The following is a 24,600-nucleotide window of genomic DNA, read 5'->3' as shown; positions in this document are numbered from 1 at the left end:
CCATACGTAGATTTGACATACACAGATTTTCTCCACGTCTAGGTATTCTTTCTATCACTATGGTGCAGAAAAGAAAAAGAATTATCAAAATGTATGCTCTTTTTATTTCTGAATCTCAAAGCGAAAGGGCTGGATATCATAAAAACCGAATCGTTAAATCATAATATGCGTTTTCCAGAACAGAAACCGCCAAGGCCATGCAACATCCCATGCCAATCTTGGACCTTTTAGCTTGTAAAAGGATCATCAGACCATCAAACCATCAGCTCGTTGTATGTAGGTGTATGTGGGCCGAAAAAAATCCTCCGGATGCACAGACTTAGACACCCTGGTCCTTGGCCATATCGGCCTCGGCGCCGCGCTGGCGGACCTTGCCTTCGTCGTGCATGTCCTCGTACTTCTTCTGCCCCTCGCGATCACCGGTGATGGCCGCGCCGACAGCACCCAGGTGGCCCTGAGCGCGGTCCTCGATACCATGACCCCAGTCCTTGAGTTGACCCTTGGCTTCTTGCTCCTTGCCGGCGGCGTTCTGCTGAGCACCCGCCTGGCGAAGGATCTGGTTGCCGATGGCGTTACCGATGGCCTCCTTGGCGGAGCCGATGGTCTGATCCCATGAGCCCTCGGTGCGGTAGGAGTTGTCCTTGGCGACGGCACCGGTGTTGGGGTCGGCAGAGACATTGCCAATCTTGGCGGTGGTGTGGGAGTTCTCGTTTTGGAGCTCACCCTTCTCCTTCTGAAGATCGCCCTTGGCCTGTAACAGAAAAAAAAGACACGGTCAGCATCAAGAAGTGGGAGATGTGGGAATTCGGAGAGACTTGAAAAACAGGTAAGAGCTGTCGCGCATACCTGGGAGGAAGAGTCACCAGTGACGGCACCAAAGGCACGCTGAGCAGCGCCAGCGGCCTGGTTCACGTAGGCACCGAGGGTGGAAGAGTTGTTGTTGTTGTTGTCAGACATGTTGTTGGTTGGTTGTGTAATCGGTGGAACTTGAGGACAAAGATGTCGAAGCTGAAGTGTTTGGTTTGGTAGGAGTTGAAGACTTGTTAGAGAATGGACGGTGTGGTCGCTGCGCAGAGTATGGTTTATATACACTTGACGCGCACCTTCCTAGTGTTCTAGCACACGCGCAGCCGTGATCCATGACATCACCCAAACAATTGATGTCATACCACGTGACATGTGCCCCGCTGTCCGTCACGTCATGGCAGGCGGAGCCCCTCCATGGATTTGACAGCTGCCAGTCGATATGTGGAGGTCAGATAAGTCTGACCCCTGACTTGAGTAAGCAATTATACTTATCGGTAGAATGATGCCGTGGCTGGGCGGTCAAATCAAGCTTGACAATTTTTTTCTGTCAGGCGGATAGTCAAGCTTTGCGATTTTCCTTGGACGGTTGAAAAAGATATCGGTGGGACAAAAGCCCACAAAGATAATATTTGTTACATGTACGAAAAAAAAAGGGAGGAGAGCCTTGAGACCTTGTCCTAGAAAAGGTATGATAAGTGTGGACATCTGCTGCTCGTCCGCTGACTCGCTGCATTCATCGGCAGCATCATATGCAAGCCACGCTTTGAATAGAACGCTCATGAATCGTAAAAGAAAAGAAAGCGAGGAAGGACATCGGGGATCAGGTTAATGGCCCTTTTTTTTGACAGCGACCCGACCTGCATCAGCTCGGGAGGGAGAGATGGGCCACTGAAGGTGTTGGGAGGGGTTTTTTTTCGCCAGGTTTCACCAGTGACATATGCCGCCTTCGCTATCATCGGCGGTCCAAGTTCCGCACAGGCCAACCACTTTGAGATGTCCATCGGGCTGCTCGCCGACCTTGCTCAATGAGGCCGAGTCCAAAGCCCCCGGAGTATTGCTGAGTAGCCGGCGTGCCCAGGCATCAATGGCAGGCTCTCCCGTTTCATCTCGGGCCTGCTTAAGGAAGGGGATAAGCGCGGTGCCGCCCGTGCCCCGGAGTTTCTTGCTATCTTTGGGTACCACCGTAGCCAGGTTCATGGCTGTCGGACGCAGACCGGGCTGGGGTGCTTGATGGGCGCCTCGTGACTGGACAATAATATACCGAGACACAATCTGGATATGCTTGTCGCGCATGTTTCGTAGCATCGACAGGCAGGCTTCGTAGGCGATCCGCAGGCCAGCGTCTGTGCGTCGAGCGTCGACGAAGGCACGAATATTCGCGACTGCTTCCACGTCTTGCAAGAACCGGCGATGAGGCCCGGGCATGTATTCGCGCATCTCGTGAATGAACCCATGGCGCGGCTTGGAGGTCTCGGGCGAGGAGGCGGCGGCGGCGGCTTTCTTTTGGTCGTCACGAGTGACCCCGGTCGGGCGGTGCTCGACGCCAAGGGCAATGTCGAAGAATTGAATGAGCGAGCTTTGAGCGTTACTGCCGCCACCATATTGCCGATGTTCCGGGGGGTGAGTGCCATCGTCGTAGAGCAGACCGTGTGGCAAGCCTGCTTCACTCATGTTCTTGCTCCCGGCTAAGTACGGCCGAATGCGATGGTAGAAGACATGCGGATCACATTGCTCGTACAGTCGCTGCAGGAGCGACGTGATTCCATCGAGGATCTCGGCGAATCGTTGAAGGCAATCGGTCACCTGGCGCGCGTCCCCTACTCGAGCGGCAGCGATCGCCTGCAACATCAGCGGCAGCGCGGGGGCGCCTTGAGCCTCGATGGCCACAGAGACGAGGTAGAACCATTGCTCATCCAAGGAGCCCGTGAAGGTCTGCAGGCATGCCAGGTTCCCGAGGTTGTCGGCCGGCTCATCCGGGAAGATTGGTTTGTAGTTCCAGAGACAGACCCCGGCGTAGGTGGCCACGGGGGGCACCTCCAGGCGTTCACATACTTGGAACAAGGGCACTGTCAACTGGGGTGGGATTCTCTGTGGAGGACCAGACCTGTCAGTTTCGATTACTCTTGAACTTTCTCCAGAGAGGAGTCCAGATCTCCTTTTGGTGGGGAGGGAGGGGGAAAGGATGTGTTCAGGCAGCCCCATACCTCGGCTGGGCGATCTCCACCCCAAACATAGCTGTGCAGCAGGAACACCAAGATCACATATGCACGACGCCACTCGGCGTCCGTCTGTAGGTGTTGGGTAGAAAGCAGGGGCAGTCGATCAACCACCAGACGAATCCGCCTGCTGAGCAGCAGAGGGTGCAAATTCGCCGCGATCGCCTCCCATTTGGCATAGTAGAGGTCGGGCAAGGTCTCGAGGGGCTGCTCGGGAGGCAAGAAGCCATGCTCGGGGGAGATGCCGTATGCTGCCAGCGAGGGGACCGGAGGCAACATCGTGGTGATAACGTGTACTTTATAGAGGGGAGGTGGTGATGACCGTCGTACTGTTGTACCGTCGACAAAGTGATTACACAAAGGGGGGAGGGGGACCAGCTCGTGCGGAGGGAGGTCCAATTCTTTCCAGAAGCGAGAAAAGCACGCGATCAATCTGCGGCTTGCGCATTCACCGTCTCACTGTGGCCGATCCACGTTGCACTGCGCGCATGCGGGGAGTGGTGAGACCAAATTGAAGGAGACCCCTGGTGTGTATGTTGCTTGTTGTTCTACGAAGAGGACTGTGGAATGGGCACTTTTACCAAGCCGTTGGCAGGGTCGATGTCATTTTCCTCTCGGTGGTGGCGGCGTTCCAGAGACGGAGCGGTTATTCCGACGCGGATGGGAGAATCAACCCGGTCACCGGATGTGGTCGGAGGCAATGGCAGGACCCGAAGATCGGAGCGGCGTGAATCAAGATAGACTTTCAGATCTCCTGTCAAGGGTGTGCCCACTGCTCAAATCCCCGACGATCAAGGGACCAATACGGATGGATGATGGCCCGATCAGAGGAATCGAATGGCCTCCAGTCGAGTGGAAAGTATCAAAGGAAGCATTGGGTAGGGGAAAGGAAATCAAATAGGAACAGAATGGACGGCTGCTCGGTCTATTGCTGGATAAAATGGCCGCTGCAGAGCCGCTCAATAGGGGGGATCATCTAATTTAACCGTTTTCCATTCCGGGTCGGCCCTGGGTGTCTGCTAGTCAGTCAGAGACGCACGAATTGGCCCGAGGGGCCGTCGTCCGTCCATCTGCTCTCGTGCCATTGATTGTTGTTGGAAGACCGTGCAAAGTTTGCACCGATGCGGGACAGTCACCAAATAGAGTGGGCAAACGGGTGGGCCGGCGGGGATGCAAGGAGACAATCTGGAAACGATGGGGAGTGAGACCGGGATCAGCAGGAGAGAGAGACTGTTGGTGGTTTTTCAAGAGAATCGAAACTCGGCCGAACCTCATTGATCTGACGGTGAGTCCCTTTCCAGTGATCGGCTGACTTGCATCGTGCGGTCGCACATCATAAGCATTACGGGGTGGGCCATCACGACTCGTTTGGCGACTGATGACCCGCGACTGCCCACGAGAAGGATGAAATTCATGGCGTCTGCATGTCGGACCGTCTGCACATCCACAGCCAGCGGGGAGCGCCAAATTAGATTGAGTGATGGCGAGATGGGGTCGGTAGACGCGCACCACGGGAGGCCACGAGAATGAACCGGAGGTGGACCCGACGGGCGGTGAAAAGGGTCTTCGAGTGACCGACTTGAGCACGGGCCTGGTCCCCCCCCCCCATTCGCCTTCACTGACGCTAACCCCAAATCCGTCCACGGTGAGAGGATCCCAGCCCCCCGGCCCAAGGCTGTCTGAACGTCAGCCGCTGTCCGACTCTCGAGAGACGAGGAGTGCTCACTCAACGTCACATGATCATCTCTCTCGACTGCCTTCGGGATTCGTGCATGGGGTAAACATTCACGTACGTGCCCGTTCTCATCGTGAAAGATTCACCGATTCATGGACAGGCGGACTGGGCGTATACGACAGCAGTACTACGAACGTGAAGGGGAGAGGGTACCTGAGTTTTGTGTGTCCACCTCCATCCCACTCCGATCTACTCCGCACCGCCAACTTGATGAGACCGTTGCTCATCGGCAGATGACGACTACTCTCCCGACGGGATTGGAGCAGAGAATTTGTTACTGGTAACTGTCACGTAAGGTGGATGCTACAAGAACAATTTATTTTTAGTAGGAGATGATGACAAATAGGGTGCAACATACTACTGTACGACATCCATCCTCGTACGCCCTACCGACGCATCGGACTAACCGACCAAGGGGAACTTTGCAGGTCTGCAGAATGGCCCTGGCTGTGGACCCGCGTCCAGCGATCCCTCTCCGCCAGTGACGAACCCCACAGAGGCCAATCGCAGCCCCTGCCGACCCCAGCATTGCCAATTGCGCGGGCACGTGAGAGGATTCGAGGCATGGGCCACGTGCAGGGCCGCCATGCACACCTCGATGGTGAGGAAGTCCGCAGATGTCATTCCCGTGTAGTGACTGACAATGCCGCGGTTGATTACAAGCTGCACAAGTCCCAAAACCTCATCGATGACAAAGGTGGGGAATTGATCCGCATTATGATTTTATGGCAGCCGAGAACGGGGCCTACATGATTACATGATGTAGCCCTCAGCGACCCAAGAACCCCCCCCCCCCCGCCCCCCTCCATCATTTGCCATGAGAAGGTGCACTGCAAACCGTAACTAGCGAAAGCTCCCCCTCTCCATCTCCGGCCAAATCACCGCTGAACAATCACCGCCGGTCCATCGTATTCGAACCGCCCCTTGACCGCATACATGAAAAGACTCAGCACAAAGACACCACCAAAGATCACCACCGACCAGTTGAAGTTGTCCACCGTGATACTGCTCTCACTGGGCCAGAGTGACCAGAAGAGCGCAAAGCAGGAGTAGACCAGCGCCACGAGATTGACCCCCAACCCCCACCGGCCCATGTCCCATTGTCGCGCGGGCAGACTCTCGGGGTCCCGGATCTTTTTGTAGATGATGCACCCGATGGACGTGATGTACGTGTACATGAGCGCCGCCACGTTCAACGAGATGATCGCATTGAAGGCGGTGGTCGATCCGATGTTGATCAGGGCCAGGGCACAGCTGACGAGGCATGACACGGCGATGGCGTTGGTGGGGATTTGTCGCTTCGGATCGACTTTGCTGAGAAAGCGGGAAAAGGGCAGCCCCCGGTCGCGGGCAAAGGCAAAGGTTTGGCGGGACGTGGAGGCGTTGAAGAGGATGTTGCTGAAGATGACCGGCAGCAGCACGAGCGAGGTCAATCCATTGACCCCTTGTGTGGAGATGGCATTCTTGAAGACGTAGATGAATGGGAAGCCCGTACTGTCATCCAAAGCATCTTCAACCGAGGGGATCGAAAAGAGAAAAGTGACGAGCAGAATGGTCGCCATGATTCCGTTGCTGAAATACCCCCAGGCAATCGCCACGGGTACGTATCGACCGGCGTCTTTGACTTCTTCGGACATGTGAGCACATGCATCGGAACCTAAACACCCGTGAGCATAAGCAGCAGATTGGACCATGACCGAGGCCAACACGGTGCATATCTCTCCAGGGCAATGAACGTACTGAGAGAACCATAGATGGCGGAGATTTGCCCAATCATCACACTCAATCCCATGCTGGACCATTGACCTCCGTTTTTCCACCCAGTCACAAAGACCGTGCTGGCCGACTGGTGAGGCGCCATCGCCCAGAGTACAATCAAGACGACTGCCCACGAGAGAACGTGAAGAATCATGAGGAGATTACTCAAGATGGGGATCAGGTCACTGGCATAGACATTGGCCAGGTAGATCACCAAGACCATGGCAAATACAAACAGCGTCCCCTGCCAGTTTTGGGGCACATAGTCTGGATCTCTTACGCTGATCAAACCCTGAATGATGGTCCCAGTCAGAAAGGATCCCGAGGCCGCTCCGGCTTGCCAAGCCAACACGGACATCCAGCCCGTGATGTAGCTGAGGAATTTTTGATGTCGTGGCGACGCAAACTCCGAGACCCAGTGATACTGCCCGCCTGATGTCGGTGCCATGGAGGCCATCTCGGAGAGAGAGGCGATGATGAATCCGAACCCCAGAAAGGTCCAGATGTACGACCAGAACATGCCCGAAAGGCCGCCATTTTCCAACCCTTGGCTGTTAGAGCTGTCGTAGGCTCAGGGATCGATCAGCTTCATGGTCTTTTTCCTGAGTGTCCCGTAACTCCGTCATGCTTTATTTGCATATTCACATTCATAGGGCTGGCTCTCTCTTCCGCTTGGAGGAGGGCAGACCTCGTCATGTATGATGCGTCATTTACTTACATCAGGATAAACTCCCACGTTGCCTGCAAAATCGATGCAAAACTCAAGGCAGCAATCGGTCGCATATTACGCTGATCCAGGAATGTCAGAGGGGAGGACGAGCTGCAGTTGGGCCCGGACGCGCGCGCGTCCTTTTTTGGGGGGTGGGGGAGAGGAGGGAAGGCTCAAGGGAAAGAGACGACGCACCTTGAGTTCCTGGATTTTCCCCATCCGTTGCATGTCATGGTCGTCTAACAGTGTGCCTTTCTGCGGCGGTGGGATATCATGGTCGAGGGGATGGAACTCCACGTCCATCGCCTCCAATTCCGTGGACTTGTGCGGAGGATGCATTGTCGTGTAGTTGTCAATGGTCGCCCCCGGTCGGAGGGAGGTGATGATTGCACAGGTCCTCTCTCTCTCTCTCTCGCTCTGGCGAGAACTGAATCAGATGGAAGGGGGGAAAGAACGCCAAATGGTGTTGAGTCGCCGTCTCGTGTCCGGCGCAATCAAGGGCGTGCAGGGGAGAGACCGCAGAACAGACCACGCCACGGCAGACCACGGTGACCGAGCAGGCTTTCCATGCTGCCAATGCTATATAGACCCTGTCATGAAGTAGTCTGTGCGAGCAACCGTGGACGACAGAAACGGAAGTGGACAGAGATTGTGTGATAATAATAAACTTTTCCGTCACCGTGAGAAGATGGGAGGGGGTGCTTCGTTGGAGAATGCACCGAGGTCTCGAATCTGCTTCAATAGGGCGTGGATGCTGGGTCAGCCAGCAGCAAACTGTTGCATTCTCCTTGGCGGCGGGATCTTCGTCAGGCAAAATAGAAAAAAAACTGGATTCCATGCAGGCTGACCACTCACCGGCGAGTGTGCAACGCCCATTGCATCTTTCCTGCCGATGGCCACTAGTACCGTTCAAGAAGCTCGATTGTGCAAGCCGACAACCGCACTGGGTAGATGATCGGCCGCTGCTTCTCGATCCGAGCTGCTCTGCATGGTCTGACGGTGGCACTTGGCCGAGCGATACCGTTCCTCTCGGAGCCGTGTCACCTTCGACGAAGAAATGTGCGACCGACCTGGCGAGACGGTCGCTTGGTCGTCGTTGATGAACCTGTTTCATCTTCAAAGATGGCTTCTGGGGGCTATTCCAGAATCTCCTAGCGGGCCCATCCGCCGTGACCCACGCGTTTGTGGATGTGGTGAATTTGACGAAAGATGGGTCTGCCCTTGATCAACAAATCCCCATGTTCGGTGGGGAGGGGGGGGGGGGATCTCGATCATTGGCTGGATACTGCCCACCGAGGCTTTAGGGCCCAAGGGACATGCAGATCGCATCGAAAAGAGCACTGGGGTCGGAAATAGCATTCGTGCCAAGGGAGGCTTGACGTGTCATGGGGAATCAAGAAAGGGATAAGGATGGGGATGACTTCCACGCAACGATCAGAATAAGCCATCTCACATTCCGGGCTGCAGTATTCCACAATCAACCCGCGTGTTGGCCATGTGTACATGTACTGTAGTAAATTCCAAGTTTCATGTGGCAAAGGAATTTTTCTCTATCTATTTTGGGGGGGGGGCGCTCTTGTTTTGAAGCTTGTGCAGTCGTTTCAGAAAATCAGAAAGGGAGAGAGAGAGAGAGAGAGAAAGACCTCAAGCGGGCCTGACACCCGGAAATGGAGGTCATGTCATACATTAGAAGTATTCCAGGTTGCCCTCACGCCCACTTACCTCAGTGATGCCGTTTCAAGCCCGATACTACCCTATCCGACACACTCACACTCACACTGAAGCCGGGAAGCGATGACTGGACCCCCTTCGACCTATGCAAGAGGTAACCCGAGCATTTTTGAGGGGGGGTGGGCTTGGCAGCGTTGTTGCCAGCCTCGCCGCATCACCTCCCTGCATATGTATGGTGCTGGAAGAAGAACAGATCGGCACTACCAAAGGGCATCCGAACGGGATCTTACCACCGTTCACACAAGTCCCTCTGTATCTCCTGGGATTCCGTGTGCTTTCTCAGTGCAGGGCCGTCCTGGTATCGGCAGGGATGAAGAGAGCGAGTCGGCAGAGTCCAAGCTCTTGGCCACCTGCCGAGGGCTTGCCGACGTCAATAAGCCAGCCGTGGAGGGAATCGTCTATTGCATTGTTTGGGGGAATATGTCTGATTTGTTGCAGTCTTGAAAATTATTCCGTTGATTCTTGAAATCATGTGAGTAGAGAGATAAGAGTGTAGTATTGTACGTGATTGACGTACTGTACAATGTACTAAAACCTTCGGTCCCCGTACTTCCAATTGGAAGTATTCATGAGGTACAGACCCGATTAGTCTTAAAACTCACAGACTAGTAGTACTAGTACTAGTATCTACTGTCTATGCTACTTAGTCCATCAGTAATAGTGGCCTTCAGCTCAGAACTTGCTCCGAGGACTGTGAGCGTTTGCCTCGAATCGCGCAACCAAGTCGCTTATAGACTCGATGAGGCGGGCGGAAGATGCACCGTATCAGCCCGAAACTTCCAAGAATGAAAGACAAGAATAGAAATAGCAACAACAAAAAAAAATAAAAAGAAGAAGGGGCATTAGAACTAAGAACAATAGATTCATGTACAGTACAGTAGAATGCCGATCAGAGCAGGGCGAGCCGCAAGCTGCACGGTTTTGAAAAGGTTCTCCGGCCAACAACCAGCATAGGAGTGAATGGGGCTGATATTCCGCTCCCTCATGGTTGGACTGTCCCACTCATGCCAGCTTATAGGCTTGAATATTTGACGTGCTGGGGAGCATGGATGATACACACATGGGACCATCGAGTCATTCACATTCACCATGCCACACGTTTCCAGTGTGGCGATTATTGGCGATGCTGATGGGTGTAACGACCCTCTCCCTCCTCCTCCGCTTGTCACCCCCTTGGAAAGAAGACGAACCAGCCCTTTTCTCTCCAGCTATGATCCTGGTTTAAGATTGATTTGCTCGAGGGGATTTGACGCACCAGTGCGGACCAGTTCGAGCCGCAATAGAGTTCTAGTGCTCTCTCTTTTTTCTTATTTTATTTTCGGGTTAATTCAATGTGACTATTATTTGCTCACTTTGCAGCCTGGTCGACCGCTCTGTCAGTACTTTCCTGGGCAACGCCCATCTCGATCATCCATCCGCCCGACCCGCCCTGAATAAGATAAGCCTTTTCCTCGACCCTTTCCAAGATCCGTTGAATTTCCTGGTAAAAGCATTGTGAGAGGCGAGACTCGTTTCCTCTCGCTCCAGCAGTTGGGTCTAGACCCGTTTGTTTCGGGATTGCACACTTTCACCCCGGGGAGTGTGCACTCTCCACAATATCAAATTATCATCAGCCTGAGACAGAGGTCGAAGACGAAGCAAATACCACTCCAGACGTTGATTGACCCGTCGTTGCATCTCATATCGACACCTGGACTTGCCTCATGTATGAATAGTTTCCTCCGGGGGTCCAACTATAAAGCCTTCCCAGTGAACAGTTGACTACTAGCGGTTTTCGGTGCTGGGTGTGTGGCCACGGGATTCACCTCGAGCGCTATGCCATCGACGTCGGCCACCTCACTACCTGTGGGTGTGAGGCCACCTCTCACGATAGACACTGAAGATAACCACGGTGGATTAGTGGTCATCTGGACCTCGTTGGCCTTGGTATTGATTTTGTCTTCGGTGGCGGCTCGAATCTACTCGGCGCATCACAGGCGTCTTTTTCAACGTGACGATGCTCTCTTTGGAGTCTTGGTGGTAAGTTTTCGTTGAAAGTGAAGATAAGGTGATAGTCTCTTGTTTTCCTGGGATTTCTGGGGATGTGATGAGTAGATGGTCGATTCTTGCTTCCATTTTTCTTGTTTGACACGATACTGATCCAGTGCTCTCTCCAGATCATCGCCATGGCCCAGACTGGGGTGGTTTTGTCCCAAGTCCATCATGGCTGGGGAGTGCGCAAAGAGAACCTCAACCCTGCCAACAAGGCAATGTTCACGGTACGAAACCACCACCTTGGTGTCTTGAAAAAAAACACAAATTGTTCTATGCACAGCGCTCACTACGGGACAGACTACCTACGCGGCCGATATCCTCGGACTCCTGGTACTAGGTCTCTCCAAGATCACCTCCAGCCTGTTCTATGAAACGCTTTTTTCTCAACTACACCTCCGCCTGATACGAAGTACTCTCATTTCTATGGTCCTCTGGACGATATTATCGGTGATCCTAGTGGGAGTTCGCTGCAGTGATCAACCATGGTTCGACATTGGTGCCTCGCTGTGTAGCAGTCTGGTAAGTCTCTTCTGGCGGCAGACCTATCAACTTTTCACATTAAGAAATAAGGTCGTGAACTTTTTGACACATATCTTGAGATACCTACTTATCAAATGCACCCGCAGTTCCCGCGCTGGATCGCGATAACAGTCTTGGATATCCTCACCGAAGCCATGCTATTTGCCTACGCTGGATTTGCGATTCATAAAATTCAAATATCGTTGAAAAAGAAGCTGATCATCGGCATCACGCTGGAAAGTCGCGTATTGTAAGTCTATCCCGCAGCAAACTTGGTAGTACACCCCCGGGCCTCGTGTCTGTCGCCCAACACACTCCCACTTCTTCTTTTTCTTCTTCTTCTTCTTCTTTTTTTCCCATCTTTCCTTTTTTTGAACCTTGTTTTTGACTCAATCTAACATCTGACCCGCTTCCACTTTCTTCAGGCTCATCCCCCTCGCAGCCATCCGACTCTATTACGTCCATAAGCAAATCGTCTCCGACGATCCCATCCTCCTAGGAGCATACGCCACCGTCACAACCGAGGTCTACATCGCACTGAGCATCGTCTGCCTAATCTCCGCATTTCTCAAATCCTTCATTGCGGTATTTGAAGACAAAAACGGCTTTTCCTATACGGACGGGACGTCCGCGTCGCGAACATGGTCTAAACATTATACGTCGGGGACGGGGGGGTCGGCACCAAAACACTTGGGACATCATAGTTCGGCGTGTGCAGTCAAGGGGTGGGAGAGAGAGGAAGATCCGATGATTGATCGACCGGCGGATTCGCGAGGGTTGCAGATCTTGAAAACCGTTCATCTGGATGTGCGGGATGAGTCGATCGAGTTGGCGGATGGCGGGCAGGGGAGAGCGTCGACGCCGGCTTCGCAGTATTGACTCACCTTGGACCTGGCTATGCTCGAGAGTGAGCACGGTTCGAACCTGCCACAGGCGGGGGAAATCCTATAGATATGGATATAATACGATAATTTTTCTTTTTTCACAATTTCAAGAACCTCCTGAGCGAGGCCTCTAAGAGATTTATGGAAGATTCTGGCACGGAGAATAAATCCCCACGCGTGGGAAACGTCACAGTTATGCGATATTGTGGAAATGGGGTGTTTTGATTGTTGACATTCTTCTGTACATGAAAAAGCGTAATGTGTTCTTACAAGGCCTCCTATCAAACGCCATGATCCAGCAGCTATCCAGAACGGTTCTTCAGGAGGGGATCATTAAACCATGGGGGGGTTGCGAATAAACGAAGAGAAGAGTGAGTATGTGAGAGAGCAACGTTCAGTGTTGACTCCACTCAATGGTGTTCAGATCGTGTCCCTCCTGAACCAATTCCCAGAGGGGACTCAGCTCGCGCAGGAAATCCACACGGTCCTGGACCGTCTTGAGAACGTAGTCGATCTCGGCATCGGTGGTGAAACGACCAATTCCGAAGCGGATACTGCTATGGGCGCTCTCGTCGCTACTTCCCAAGGCACGCAAGACGTAACTTGGTTCCAGAGAAGCAGAGGTGCAGGCACTACCCGAGGACAGGGCAATGTTTTTCAAGGCCATCAAAAGAGACTCACCCTCGACGTAGGCGAAAGAGATGTTCACGCAACCAGGGTAGTGAGCCTCGGGGTCACCATTAAGGGTCGTGTGCTCCATGCTGAGAAGACCGTCGCGAAGACGCTTTGACAGGCGCTCGATATGCTTGTTGTCATACTAAATTAAAGCCAGTCAGCATCTAGAGTATATCAAGAATGACCGTTTGCCACAAGAAATGGGGAGGAAAGGGGAGGGAAGAAGGTAGAAACGAGAAATACAGTCGCTGCACTCGAAACGGGCCGCATTGGTCTTTCTCGAACATTAATGTCGACAGCCGTGGGGCACGGTCCAAAGTGATATGATGCCGACTACCCAACACGGGGTCTAGGGGTTTGCGTGCAGGATACCATCACCGATCCAACTCCAAAGGGAGTGGAGATCCAAAAAAAACGTAATGAAGGATAACGTGTAAGGGAAAGTGGGAAGGGGATGATAATTACCTCCATATCTTGCGAGGCGATACGGCATGCTTCGCCAAAGCCCACCACCAGGTGAGGAGCCAAGGTACCACTGCGAAGACCACGTTCCTGGCCACCTCCCGAGATGATAGGGTCCAAACGAACACGGGGACGACGGCGAACGTAACAGGCGCCAATACCCTTGGGACCGTAAATCTTGTGACTCGAAATGGACATGAGATCGATATTCAACTTGTTCACATCCAGTGGGATCTTGCCGACAGCTTGAGCACCATCGGTGTGGAAGAAGATCTTCTTTGATCGGCACAGCTTGCCAATTTCCTCCATGGGCTGAATGACACCAATTTCGTTGTTCACCGCCATGACACTGACAATCGCCGTGTCCGGACGCATGGCGGCCTCCAAGTCCTCCATGCGAATGAGACCGCTATTCTGCACTGGCAGATAAGTGACCTCGAAGCCCTCATCCTGCAGATGCCGGCAGCTGTCCAAAACACACTTGTGCTCGGTCTGAGTGGTGATGATGTGCTTCTTCTTCCCCGACCGACCAAAGAAACGTGCGACACCCTTCAGACTCATGTTGTTACTCTCAGTGGCCCCGCTGGTGAAAATGATCTCCTTGGGATCCGCTCCGATCAGCTTGGCAATGTGTTCACGGGCCTGCTCAACCGCCTTCTCTGTCTCCCAGCCGTAAGCGTGGGTACGTGAATGCGGGTTTCCATAGATGCCGGTCATAAATGGCAGCATCGCGTCGAGCACACGGGGGTCGAGAGGAGTCGTCGCTTGCATATCGAGGTAGATGGGACGGGTCCCTTGATCCATCACAGTCGCCTGCTTCAGGATGCCTGCCGTGGGACTCATCGCCGCATCCGCCGACGCTCCTGAGGTGGGCAAAGTGACATCTTGTGGCGCCACACCCGTCTGTTTCATAAACGACTTTTGCTCCTCCTTGATAGCAGTCTCAACATTGACCTGGGCCTGTCCGGCCTTGGTCTCGGTGACATAGGTGCGGGCACCGCGGAAACCGGTGGCGAGGGAGCGACGCGGAGCGGTGAAGGCACCCTGGGAAGACAAACGCCTTGAGCAGGCGCGGGAAGCCTGTCTCCAAGCAGCTGATCCAGCAGCAGACATGATGACTGGGGGTTGACACAATGAAGTGACTATGCTGATGATGGTACTTGTTATGGAGGTAGGATCTCACAATGAGACAGCTCCGCGATAATAATGCCGGGCGGTGACATTTTTCCGTTCAACTCGGGAAATTCCCGATTTGGAGCATCGGAGATGAGATTTCTCCGGGGAAGACCTGTATAGCCTCAGGCATCAAGCCATTCAGCAGCCCGTGGCGGATTTAGCATGACGTGACGAGACTCTTTTCCAGGAGCCGGGCGCCACTTGAACCCCTGTAGCTCTTCCTCTCAGTTCATTTGGTCTCGCCTGTTGATGAGCACTGCCGCCAGCAATTCTCTGTCTCTGCAGTACATGGATACGAATGGTCCTTGCAACTGGTTGTCGGTCTGGATGTTCCGACGGCCCAACCTTTTAATTCTCATTCTTTTCCCTCTCCAGTGACTCGGCTTTTCCTGTATCTCGCACAGCGGTGCTTGCAAGCTTTATCAATCACGATGTCGCTTGGACGGCGCAAACGCCTGTGCTTTTTATCGATAGATTGTGTGGAACGAGCCATGGCCAGACGAACAAACAGCCAGCGACGCTCAGCCCTGTATGCAAAGAGGAATCCGTCTACCGGGCCGGTGGAACGTGAAGAGTCACCTGCGACGCTTAATTTGGGAGCTGCCCAGTGTAGGGTTCGAAGTCACTCGAGAGTAGAGTGCAGCGCGTACATGCCGTGTGCGGTGTGGTAGATGTGCAATGTGTGAGGTAGTTGTCCACACTCATACGACGTTAGCTCTTCTCCGATGGGAGCAACGTTCCCCGAGCCAGGTACCACCTATCCCAGATGATGCAGTTGAGGCTCAATGTGGTGTCCTCGAGGGCGGCCCATACTTTGATTTTGGGTAGGGCTGTGCGCTCTCTGGCAATCGGCAGTTGGTCATTGGGGACGCTGGCTGGTGAAGGTCCACCAGGAAGTAACAACCTATGACATGGAATCCTGGTGCCTGTTCAGCGTGGATACATCGGTGCAGTAGGCTTGCAAGTCGCAGCTGTCATCGCAAGTTTGCTGGAGCGTTGGAGAATCATTCCATCCAGTGACCCAGCATCAAATCACGATACAGGCACGAGACGGCCTTATAGTCCTGCGCCATTGTAAACCGATGCAAGTTGAAGGACCCGACTTCAAGATTTTCCCCATCCAGTGTTCAAATTCGGAAGACACTCGTATCTTGCACTAGCTGCCGTCATCGGATGGGTGAATAATAATGGCTCGAAGGTGGCCGAGAAACACTCCTTCACGGGAACCACATTGGACACGACCAGACTGACCCGCTCGATTGCGCCACAAGTCAGGCTCCCATCTGATGGATCATTCACAAGCCCGAACAGCCACCTCGGGGGCCAATAGAATCGATCTGATCCCCCAGTATTCACCTCACGATCGTGTGCTCGTTTTAGCTGCCTGGAGAGAGCCTCCTGTGTAGTGTCTCATTCCACGGTCCAACGGTCCACGGGTTTTCGTTTCTAGGTGGTTCGTGATGGACGAGATGCTCAAGTTACATAGCTTTCGAAAGATCTGGAACGCTTTTTTTCATCGACAACTCACGGCGTGTGCGCGGCTTGCAGAGTCGCATTGGGGGGAAAACGTGTTTGGCGGCCACGACGATCGTCAGCGATCGACTCGGCGCACACAGCCACAAGCCACGCGATTATGTCGGGTCCGAGTCTGGCATCATAGAGTCCATGTGTACAACCTCGAGGCAAAATGGTGATCTTTGTCTGACGAGAAGGATTCTCCGTTGATCTCATAATAGCATTTTCTAGTCAAGACATATCTCGTCCAATTCTCACTGCACATTCGGCTCTGGTCTACAATCTCTCGCCCTATCGATCGTTTTGGAAAACCAGGCTGCCTTGACGATTGCGGTGGGGTTTCAACATCAGACAAGGCACTGCATTCATCCAGCGTGTAGTTGGGAGGTGGGGTAATTCTGGTATCCAAGTTGGAACTCTATACGAGTAGACTGTAAATTCCTATACTGCCGGTTCAGGGACGCTGTATGGACGGTACTTGCATGTCGCCGAGTCGCCAGGCGAAGGAATGTGTACCGCCTGTCATCGTACGTATGGCTGCATGAACCCCAGCTTTGCCTGCGTTCGTGTGCCGAGCCGCCCGCGCCCGAGTCTTATGTCATAAGTCACTCGCCCAGGAAAGCTGAGAAAACCCCCGAAAAGGTCCAGCTTTCGACTCCACTACTCACTCCATCACTGCCCTTCACAATCCTCCGCTTGCCACGGTTCTCTCCCCCCAAAGCGAGTGAGACCGTAACCCCCTCCCCCGGAGTCCCTGAAGCGCGGCTCTATTCTCACACCTTCCTCTCTGCCACTACACCTTCTTCACCATCCGCCCCTCACCGATCCCGGTTTCGTCACTGCCCCGCCGGTCGCCATGAGTTTCAAGGGCTTCCAAAAGAGCATCGTGCGTGCCCCGCAGCAGATCAAGGCCAAGTTCAACATTGGCGAGCACACCAAGGACGCCGTCTACACCGATGCCGAACGCCGCTTTGACGAGCTAGAGAAAGAGACCAAGAAGCTGCACGATGAATCCAAGAAATACTTCGAGGCGATCAACGGTAAGATCTACTCGCTCAATCCTGCGCGTGCGCGGCCATTGTCAAGAGTCGCAATGTGAAGGATGGCACGTTCACGGTGGACAACAAATTGACGGTCTCGGTCTGATCCCCCGCACAGGTATGCTCAATCACCAGATCGAATTCTCCAAAGCCATTGCCGAACTCTATAAGCCCATCTCCGGCCGCGCGTCCGATCCCGATTCCTACAAATTCGAGGGGAATCCTGAAGGTATCCAGGCATGCGAAGACTACGAGGCCATCGTGCGGGAGCTGCAAGAGTCGCTCGCGCCTGAGCTGGAGATGATCGAGAGCCGAATCATCAGCCCGGCGGACCAGCTCTTGGAGGTGATCAAGGTGATTCGCAAGGTCGCCGTGAAACGCGATCACAAGCAACTCGACTATGATCGTCACCGCGCGTCCCTGAAGAAGTTGCAGGAGAAGAAAGACAAGTCGCTGAAGGATGAAAAGGCGCTGTACAAGGCAGAAAACGATGTGGAGCAGGCCACGCAAGAATTCAACTACTACAACGACTTGCTGAAGGAGGAGCTGCCCAAGTTGTTCCGTCTCGAAGCCGAATTCATTCGTCCGCTGTTTCAGTCGTTCTACTACATGCAACTGAATGTGTTCTACACCTTGCATGAGAAGATGCAGGGGATGAACATCAGCTATTTCAACCTTGCTCTCGACGTGGAGGAGGCCTTTGAGCAGAAGCGTGGTGATGTCCAGGAGCGGGCCGAGGCGCTATTGATTGTGCACTTTAAGACAAAGGGACTGGGCCGTTCCAACTCGAAACTAAGCTCGCTCAAGGCCCAAGAGGCCAAGGGCGGCCGCGGTCGAACATCCTCAATCTCGTCCGAAAACCCGCCCCCTCCCTACTCGGCAGCCGCCTCGCCCACTGCCGCCAACTTTTCCGCTGCGGCCAAGTCCAAGCCCGCTCCGCCGCCTCCGCGGGCCAAGCCGGCGCACCTCAGCAAGCCTGTCGAGACCGTCGTCGCGCTCTATGACTATGAGGCTCAAGCACATGGGGATCTGGGCTTCTCCGCTGGTGATGTGATTGAGATTGTGAGTCGGACAGATAACCAGAATGAGTGGTGGACTGGACGTGTTGATGGCCGTGAAGGTCAATTCCCTGGTCAGTATTCTTTTGGAGAGAACTTTCACCTTTTCCACCCCCCTCGATCTCCTTCGATCCACGTGAACTAACGTTGCTGTGCAGCCAACTATGTTCAATTCCAATAACATGCAGCAACGGATCTCTGAGGAATGCCACTTATATTAACTTTGCCGCTCTGACTTTTATTTACTAATGGCAGCTGTTTCTGCCGTTTCGTGGGGCACATTCTGGTTCTATGGCATAGAGCGTTTATTTCTTGTGTACATAGCCCGCGCGCCTTTTCTCTCTCCCTGTCTCACTCTCTCACTCTTTTAATGTTCTCCCCAACTAATTCAAGCGGACTTGGTGCCCCATCTTTGACCGTCCTGTTGATTGTTTTCTAACCACTTCTTTTTGGATTTTATATTCTCAAATATCGAACTCGACCAGTCGCCTTGAAATCTTACCAGTGGCGTGGACACGATAGCTTGCCACAAGGCGCTCGCTCATGAATTGGTATGATGATTACTTCACAGCGTGAGTATCGTGGGCAATGGATGTAGTAAATTCCGAGACGTCAATGGAATTCTTGAAAAGTTGAGCGGGGGAAAGTTCGCGCGATATCAACCATTACATTATTAAGCGAGATCCAAAGACCATGAGAATAGATGTGATACATTCCATCAATCGAATGATGAATTCTTTCCTGCGAGCCGTGGAAAAGAAAATTGACTTCTTAATTGGAAGATGAAGTGAGAAGAAAAAGACAAATGGGAGTAGGAATTGATCGGTTGGGCACAGAAGAGCACCCAATGTCAGGAGATGAGGGGGAAACGTAGCCAAAAAACAAAAGAAGAAGAAAGGAAGGAATAAGAGTGATAAAATAAGATGAGGGCTAATACGTTCTCTGTGAGTCGGACGGCCTAGAGCAAGACTCGTAATTCCGCTCAGACCAGAGAACGTTTTCGCTGCTCACTTTGAACCGAAATGTCGTGCTCGACGCAAATGCCATGAGGATCCAGAGAGTCCCGCGACGACTTGCTCAGCATACTGAGAGGTTGATCTGAGTAACAAAGGGTTTGAGCCGCAGTGCTACTGGTCATCTCTGTGGCGGTCATCTTCTTTGCAGTGGCCGAGTCATGGAACGTGGTACCGTTGATGCCAAACGCGAGGCCACGCCACAGATTCCGGCGGTGCAAGGGCTGCGTATCATGATGGGGACCCTGGTCCAGACTGGCGCCGGCCCAGATGGACGACAGGGGAAGCGAGATGGCGACCAAGGTGATGAGATTGGAGGAGAGCTCGGGAAAGATGACAAAGTACTGGGTGATGGAGAAGATGGCCGGAATGGTCAGAGTCTGACAGCCACACACAAAAATGATCTTCATCGGGCCAAAGTCCCGTACCCCCAGACGGCGGCGTTGGCGAAGGGCAAACCCAAGCTTGGTGACGAAGACTGCGCAGAAGAAGCAGACGCTGATGGTGATGACGATATTGCAGGCGCTCTCGAGCCACCAAATGGTGTTCATGTAGGAAACCTGGATGATCGCGATGCAGTTCTCGGCCATCCAGGCCAGACGGAAAGCAATGGTAGCCAAGGCCACGGCACAAGACAAAGCGAGCAGAGGCCAGCGATATCGACGGCGGATGGTAGTACACACCACATGCACTTGAACGACCAGCGATGCTTCGATACAGGCTACCACCAGCGATTCAAAGACGCTGCCGGTGATAGAAATGGCATAGGCACTGCGTGGCACGGAGGAATAATCTAGCGAGAAGTACTGATAGAACTTCTCAAAGTCGGTAGTGAAGTGAACGAGTTGCAGCAAAAGCCGAATGATATTGAAAAGTAGGGCCGCGGCATTGAAGAGGAAGACTGACGATGCTCGTTTCTCGCGCCGGGTGAGGAGCAGCAATATCACCCACAACACGATCGACGCGCCGAATTGAGTTCCGTAATTGATGCAGATGCGGATATTGTATTGAATGAAGGTGTCCACATCGGGAACTGAAATGGGCAGTGGGCTGCCATCGGGATAACTTAAGTTAAACTGCTGGGTAAGTGGATCAAATCCCGGCAGTCGGTAGGGGTGAGTTTGCGTGTAGGGCTCAAAGGTCGCCATGTCGAAGCTCGTTGAGAGGCGGACCAGCCTTTGCTCTACGTTCAAATTGCCAGCAACTTGAAGCTCACTCGTGCAATCTCCAGGGAAAATAGCCTTGGGGTGGGGAGTTCACTTGTCTCTTTGGGTTGAGAAATTGATGATAGTGTAACAAATCTCTCCAGACTCCATGATACACCGCTGTATATATGTCATCGCAAAGTGACGAAGGCAGCAATCCGGGTCTTCTGGGAGTGCTTCTTCGTAAGCTGCGAGGAGAGTCTCGCAGTTGCCATCCCGGTGCCGAAACAAACAATGGGTGATGAATCCAGTGTATGTCTCACCTTGGATCATTCGATCAGCACATGCCTAGAACCGAGATATGAGGAGTGTTGCTGCAGGTCAAGGCAGTCATCGAGGTGGTGGAGACTCTTGGGGGAGAACAATGCCAGGCGGGCCCACCAACAATGAAGCAAGTCCCAAGATTCAAGACAGGCACCAGATCCTTGTAGAACTGAGAAGATCCAGGCCTATGAGAACCAGCAATGGTCTAAATACGGCATGAGGTCGTCTACACCCACGGACAAGATCGGCCCTTCGCTCGTGCTAGCGCGCACAGACAAACTGTGCAACAGGGGGTCAACTCTAAAGATTTGCAGCTGGTCGTACTTTTGTATGAGCTCGGCACGGACATCGGTCTTCCAAGCCCCTGAACCACCGGTGCAAGATACTGGTCTGATGGCGTATCAGCCTCACTCGTTTCTGTCTCACGGGGGGAGAAAGGAGCGAATTATGGAAGACACGGTCACTTATCATTGGAAAAGTTCTTCTAACATCAGATCTGACGCAGCAGCGGTAGTTGCAGGGAGCAGGCGAGGTGGCCGTGGCATTCCCATCCATTTTGACCTCAAACACGACCTTATTGAATTTGTACGAAGGGGAGCCAACGTGGTGAAGAAGACAAGACGACCGCAATCCGAACAGATCGCATCACGTGTCTCACAATCCCCCTGGTATGTGTTCCCCTAGTTGAGTCATGACTCGAATCAATTTAACTTGAGTTCGGGCCACTTGGGCAAGTTAGATGAGGTTTCGAGAATTTAAATCATCACCAGAGACCCCACTACCCAAGTCAGAGATCAGTGAACCATATAGCCAGAATCCCAACTCTAATCGGGGCGGCCATCTCCACCATTTTCCTTGGCCTGAGCTTCTCAGAAGCTTACTGATTATCTCTACTTGACCAGCACCACGAAGATCAGACAAATCTATCAGAGCTCACGGGGCAACATAGTTCCTGTGATAATGGCTTTCTGGTTACTGTTCACGTCTGCACGGTCGTGGAATTGAAAATCCACCAATCGATCGCAATGTAAATCATGCAGTTCTCAAAACTTGCTGTATTGAGGCCTAAAAAATAAAAAGGCAAAAGATTTTGCCATGGTGCCTTCAATCGAGTAAGCCTACGACTGGAACGGTGGTCAGTTGTCTTACAAGCATCCAAGCCAGTGTGCTCTGAAGTTCACTCTCGATACCAGAAGCTTTTGTCCGTTTGCGCCCTCGCATAGCTGAAGCATAACGCTTCTCGGTAGACCGCTGAAGAGACCCTGGTCGAACGACATTCCTATGCAGCTCGAAGAGACCCTAGGTAATATGGTACTTCTCCTCCACACCTGACTTTGGGTATTCCAGTGAACTAGCTGTTTTGTTTCCTTCCACGAACAGCAGTGACAGATTGTTGGCTGCAAGCAGATCTTCGATATTGGTACTGCCATTTGGTGCGAGTCCGCCAATTTCTTCAAAGTCTCTAATAAGCTCGTCAATAGCCTCCCCCTGGCTCTTCATGTGCAAAAATTTTGCGATGCAAGCGTGTACCTCGAGAAGTTTCGGGTCTGGAAGGTCCCAATCTCCCCCGTGAACTTTGAACCTCACAAGACGGTCTTGAGGAATTCTGTTGGTGGCTGATGAGTAAGTATTTCGAAAAGTCTCGATTCGGTACTGGTGAGGGATTCCAGTTGCCTGCAGACATAGCTTGAATTTTCCAAAGCGCTTGTGAATTAGTTCGTCAAGCATGAGAATATTTTTCTCGTAGTAGACCAAGTCCGAGTTGAAGTTCATTCTCTCGAGTGCGGGAAAGCAGCGTCAAAGAATATTCCAAATGGTCGAGTTGTTGTGTACAGAAGTGACGGATTCAGCCCGAAAGGATCCAAGTGGGAACGGGAAGATATGAGCTGCTTCGAAACCCGCCGTCTCTGCATTTTGTGGATGATCGTGCTCTCCGCTGTAATATCCCGTGATGAGACACCTGTACCCATCCTATTGAAGGCAGTGACACCGAAGTGCTGATGATTGCGTCTCGTATCAGGTTCCATCTCGAGGCTGTTGCAAATTTGAATTGGATCGGCAGCGCCAGGACGCGGAGACGAAGTATTTTCGGGGGGTGTGCTGCCGCCTTGCGATCTCATCGGGATTAACAACCCGGTCCTGATATTCTTGATCAGATCTCGAACAGCGTCATCATCTTTGCAAGTGGACACGTCCGCGGCCAGATGTTTTTTCCCATCGGAAGAAGGCAGACACTCGAAGAAATCATACAAAATGCTTTGGTATTGTCAGTATCATCACGTATTGTGTATTGTTTGAGCCTCGAATCTAATCTCTGGTTTTATTGTCAGTACTTTGAGGGATGACGAGCCAGGGAGAACTTGCAGCCTTTGATGATGACATCCTGCTGGTTTTCCAGGTTGTTTCAGCTCACGTGAAGCCAGCGGACTTGCTGGCTTCGTCCACGATTGTCGGAACTTTATTCTAGATTGGAAGGGTAGGGAGGCAGATGCAACCGAGATGACGGGGAAATGACCAAAGTGGGTGGAAGAATCAGTGTACAACAGAAATTTTGGCGGAGAGATGATGGATGTTGATGGGAGCCTGGCATTTTCGTTTAGATAAAAAAAACAGCATGGGATCACGCGTCAAGGTGTGCAATTCTGCCAGCATTGAATGGGGGAACGCATGACCTTGTACATAGTAGCGATGGACTAGTACTTAGTAGGCCATAGTTTCCTCCAGCCTTGAGGTGATTTTCGGGTACGTGAGTGTCCAGGGATATGATGGTATCTGATGCAAGCGGCGAGCCAGAAAATGCACCTGTTTGATACATGTGGCTACATACAATGAACATGAGTAGTACGAAGCCAGCTACATGTGAGTCGGGTCTGAAACCCGCCTCACACCGCCTAATTGGTGCGCCTGTTCTATTGCGCAGCGCATCCAGGCGCGCATACTGTAACTTCATTGTTCACAGTGAAAAATGTCAACACCAAAGGAAGATTCGCTTGTAGATATTTTACCAATGGGGACCTCTTGAAAGCTTTTGGTGTGGAGAGTCGGTTCAACTGAGCACACAGTTGCTCTCGGTAATTAGTTGGAGGTGAGTCTGCGTAGGTACGTAGTATACTGCCTCCTTGGTCCTGTCATCACTATCGTCGACGTTTAAGCACTCGTTTTGGCCCCACCAGACCACGCTCCTGGAACGCTAAATTCTACCGGCTTACCGCCCCCAGGCGTGGTCTCACGATTGTCCTGGAACCAAATCACGTCACTGGTGGCCTCCAGTCGTACCAGCGTGGGTACTCTGCAGATCTGACATTGTGTTCCAATTTTGCCTCGGGGACGCGTTGAACCGCCCCACCAGAGACGCCCGGAGACTTCGGAGACTTCGGCGACTTTGGGGACTCGGAGGACTTCTACTTCTGCTGATGATGATTGATGACTGAGCAGCCTGCACTGAAGCACGACGACCAGCCGATCGACTCGTTGATCAACCGAGGATTGGTGTCCCCACTGCAGAAAACTGTGCAGCCGAAATGTCTATTGTCAAAGGCTTCCAAGCAGGCCGCCAGTCGGTCGACAGCGAAAGGACGCCTCGTCACTGGTGCCCAATTTAAAGTGCTGACAAAGACGTTGGTGCTCTGCCAATCACGTGTCAGAGACGGCCCTTCCACGAATCAAAAAACTCTCCGACTTTCTCCCGACTGCCGAACGCCATGCAGGAACTGGTTCCATATGCCCGCGACGGTCGACTTCGATGGGATTCGTCGTGGAGTTCGACGGCCGATCGAGGATGGAGGCAAAGAAAAATTTT

General features: G+C 52.7%; 8 protein-coding genes across 8 annotated transcripts; 2 read left to right on the top strand and 6 right to left on the bottom strand.

Annotated features, from left to right (window-relative positions):
• Nucleotides 1–319: 319 nt before the first annotated feature.
• On the bottom strand, nucleotides 320–957 carry POX_g08573 (uncharacterized protein; the record flags this gene model as incomplete). Its single annotated transcript, XM_050117344.1, has 2 exons — nucleotides 320–751; nucleotides 847–957. The coding sequence occupies 2 exons, from the start codon at nucleotides 955–957 to the stop codon at nucleotides 320–322; spliced, it is 543 nt and encodes a 180-aa protein (XP_049965488.1).
• A 774-nt stretch (nucleotides 958–1,731) lies between these two features.
• POX_g08572 (Indoleamine 2,3-dioxygenase) lies at nucleotides 1,732–3,302 on the bottom strand (the record flags this gene model as incomplete). Its single annotated transcript, XM_050117343.1, has 2 exons — nucleotides 1,732–2,895; nucleotides 3,012–3,302. The coding sequence occupies 2 exons, from the start codon at nucleotides 3,300–3,302 to the stop codon at nucleotides 1,732–1,734; spliced, it is 1,455 nt and encodes a 484-aa protein (XP_049965487.1).
• A 2,334-nt stretch (nucleotides 3,303–5,636) lies between these two features.
• Nucleotides 5,637–7,564, bottom strand: POX_g08571 (uncharacterized protein; the record flags this gene model as incomplete). Its single annotated transcript, XM_050117342.1, has 4 exons — nucleotides 5,637–6,415; nucleotides 6,499–7,076; nucleotides 7,235–7,365; nucleotides 7,421–7,564. The coding sequence occupies 4 exons, from the start codon at nucleotides 7,562–7,564 to the stop codon at nucleotides 5,637–5,639; spliced, it is 1,632 nt and encodes a 543-aa protein (XP_049965486.1).
• A 3,207-nt stretch (nucleotides 7,565–10,771) lies between these two features.
• POX_g08570 (uncharacterized protein) lies at nucleotides 10,772–12,388 on the top strand (the record flags this gene model as incomplete). Its single annotated transcript, XM_050117341.1, has 5 exons — nucleotides 10,772–10,975; nucleotides 11,113–11,214; nucleotides 11,288–11,509; nucleotides 11,617–11,759; nucleotides 11,935–12,388. 5 exons carry the CDS (start codon nucleotides 10,772–10,774, stop codon nucleotides 12,386–12,388), a joined length of 1,125 nt encoding a protein of 374 aa, XP_049965485.1.
• Nucleotides 12,389–12,787: 399 nt separating this feature from the next.
• Nucleotides 12,788–14,643, bottom strand: POX_g08569 (Cysteine desulfurase; the record flags this gene model as incomplete). Its single annotated transcript, XM_050117340.1, has 2 exons — nucleotides 12,788–13,210; nucleotides 13,534–14,643. 2 exons carry the CDS (start codon nucleotides 14,641–14,643, stop codon nucleotides 12,788–12,790), a joined length of 1,533 nt encoding a protein of 510 aa, XP_049965484.1.
• Nucleotides 14,644–17,077: 2,434 nt separating this feature from the next.
• POX_g08568 (Protein hob1) lies at nucleotides 17,078–18,464 on the top strand (the record flags this gene model as incomplete). The annotated part of the gene is made up of 2 exons (XM_050117339.1): nucleotides 17,078–17,261; nucleotides 17,380–18,464. 2 exons carry the CDS (start codon nucleotides 17,078–17,080, stop codon nucleotides 18,462–18,464), a joined length of 1,269 nt encoding a protein of 422 aa, XP_049965483.1.
• Nucleotides 18,465–19,301: 837 nt separating this feature from the next.
• On the bottom strand, nucleotides 19,302–20,480 carry POX_g08567 (uncharacterized protein; the record flags this gene model as incomplete). The annotated part of the gene is made up of 1 exon (XM_050117338.1): nucleotides 19,302–20,480. One exon carries the CDS (start codon nucleotides 20,478–20,480, stop codon nucleotides 19,302–19,304), a length of 1,179 nt encoding a protein of 392 aa, XP_049965482.1.
• Nucleotides 20,481–22,100: 1,620 nt separating this feature from the next.
• Nucleotides 22,101–22,574, bottom strand: POX_g08566 (uncharacterized protein; the record flags this gene model as incomplete). The annotated part of the gene is made up of 1 exon (XM_050117337.1): nucleotides 22,101–22,574. One exon carries the CDS (start codon nucleotides 22,572–22,574, stop codon nucleotides 22,101–22,103), a length of 474 nt encoding a protein of 157 aa, XP_049965481.1.
• Nucleotides 22,575–24,600: the final 2,026 nt, after the last annotated feature.

The sequence above is a fragment of the Penicillium oxalicum genome, chromosome VII, assembly GCF_001723175.1.
Source record: "Penicillium oxalicum strain HP7-1 chromosome VII, whole genome shotgun sequence".
NCBI lineage: Eukaryota > Fungi > Ascomycota > Eurotiomycetes > Eurotiales > Aspergillaceae > Penicillium > Penicillium oxalicum.
Note: the sequence above shows the minus strand (reverse complement) of the source record. Positions and strands in the feature narration are given on the sequence as shown.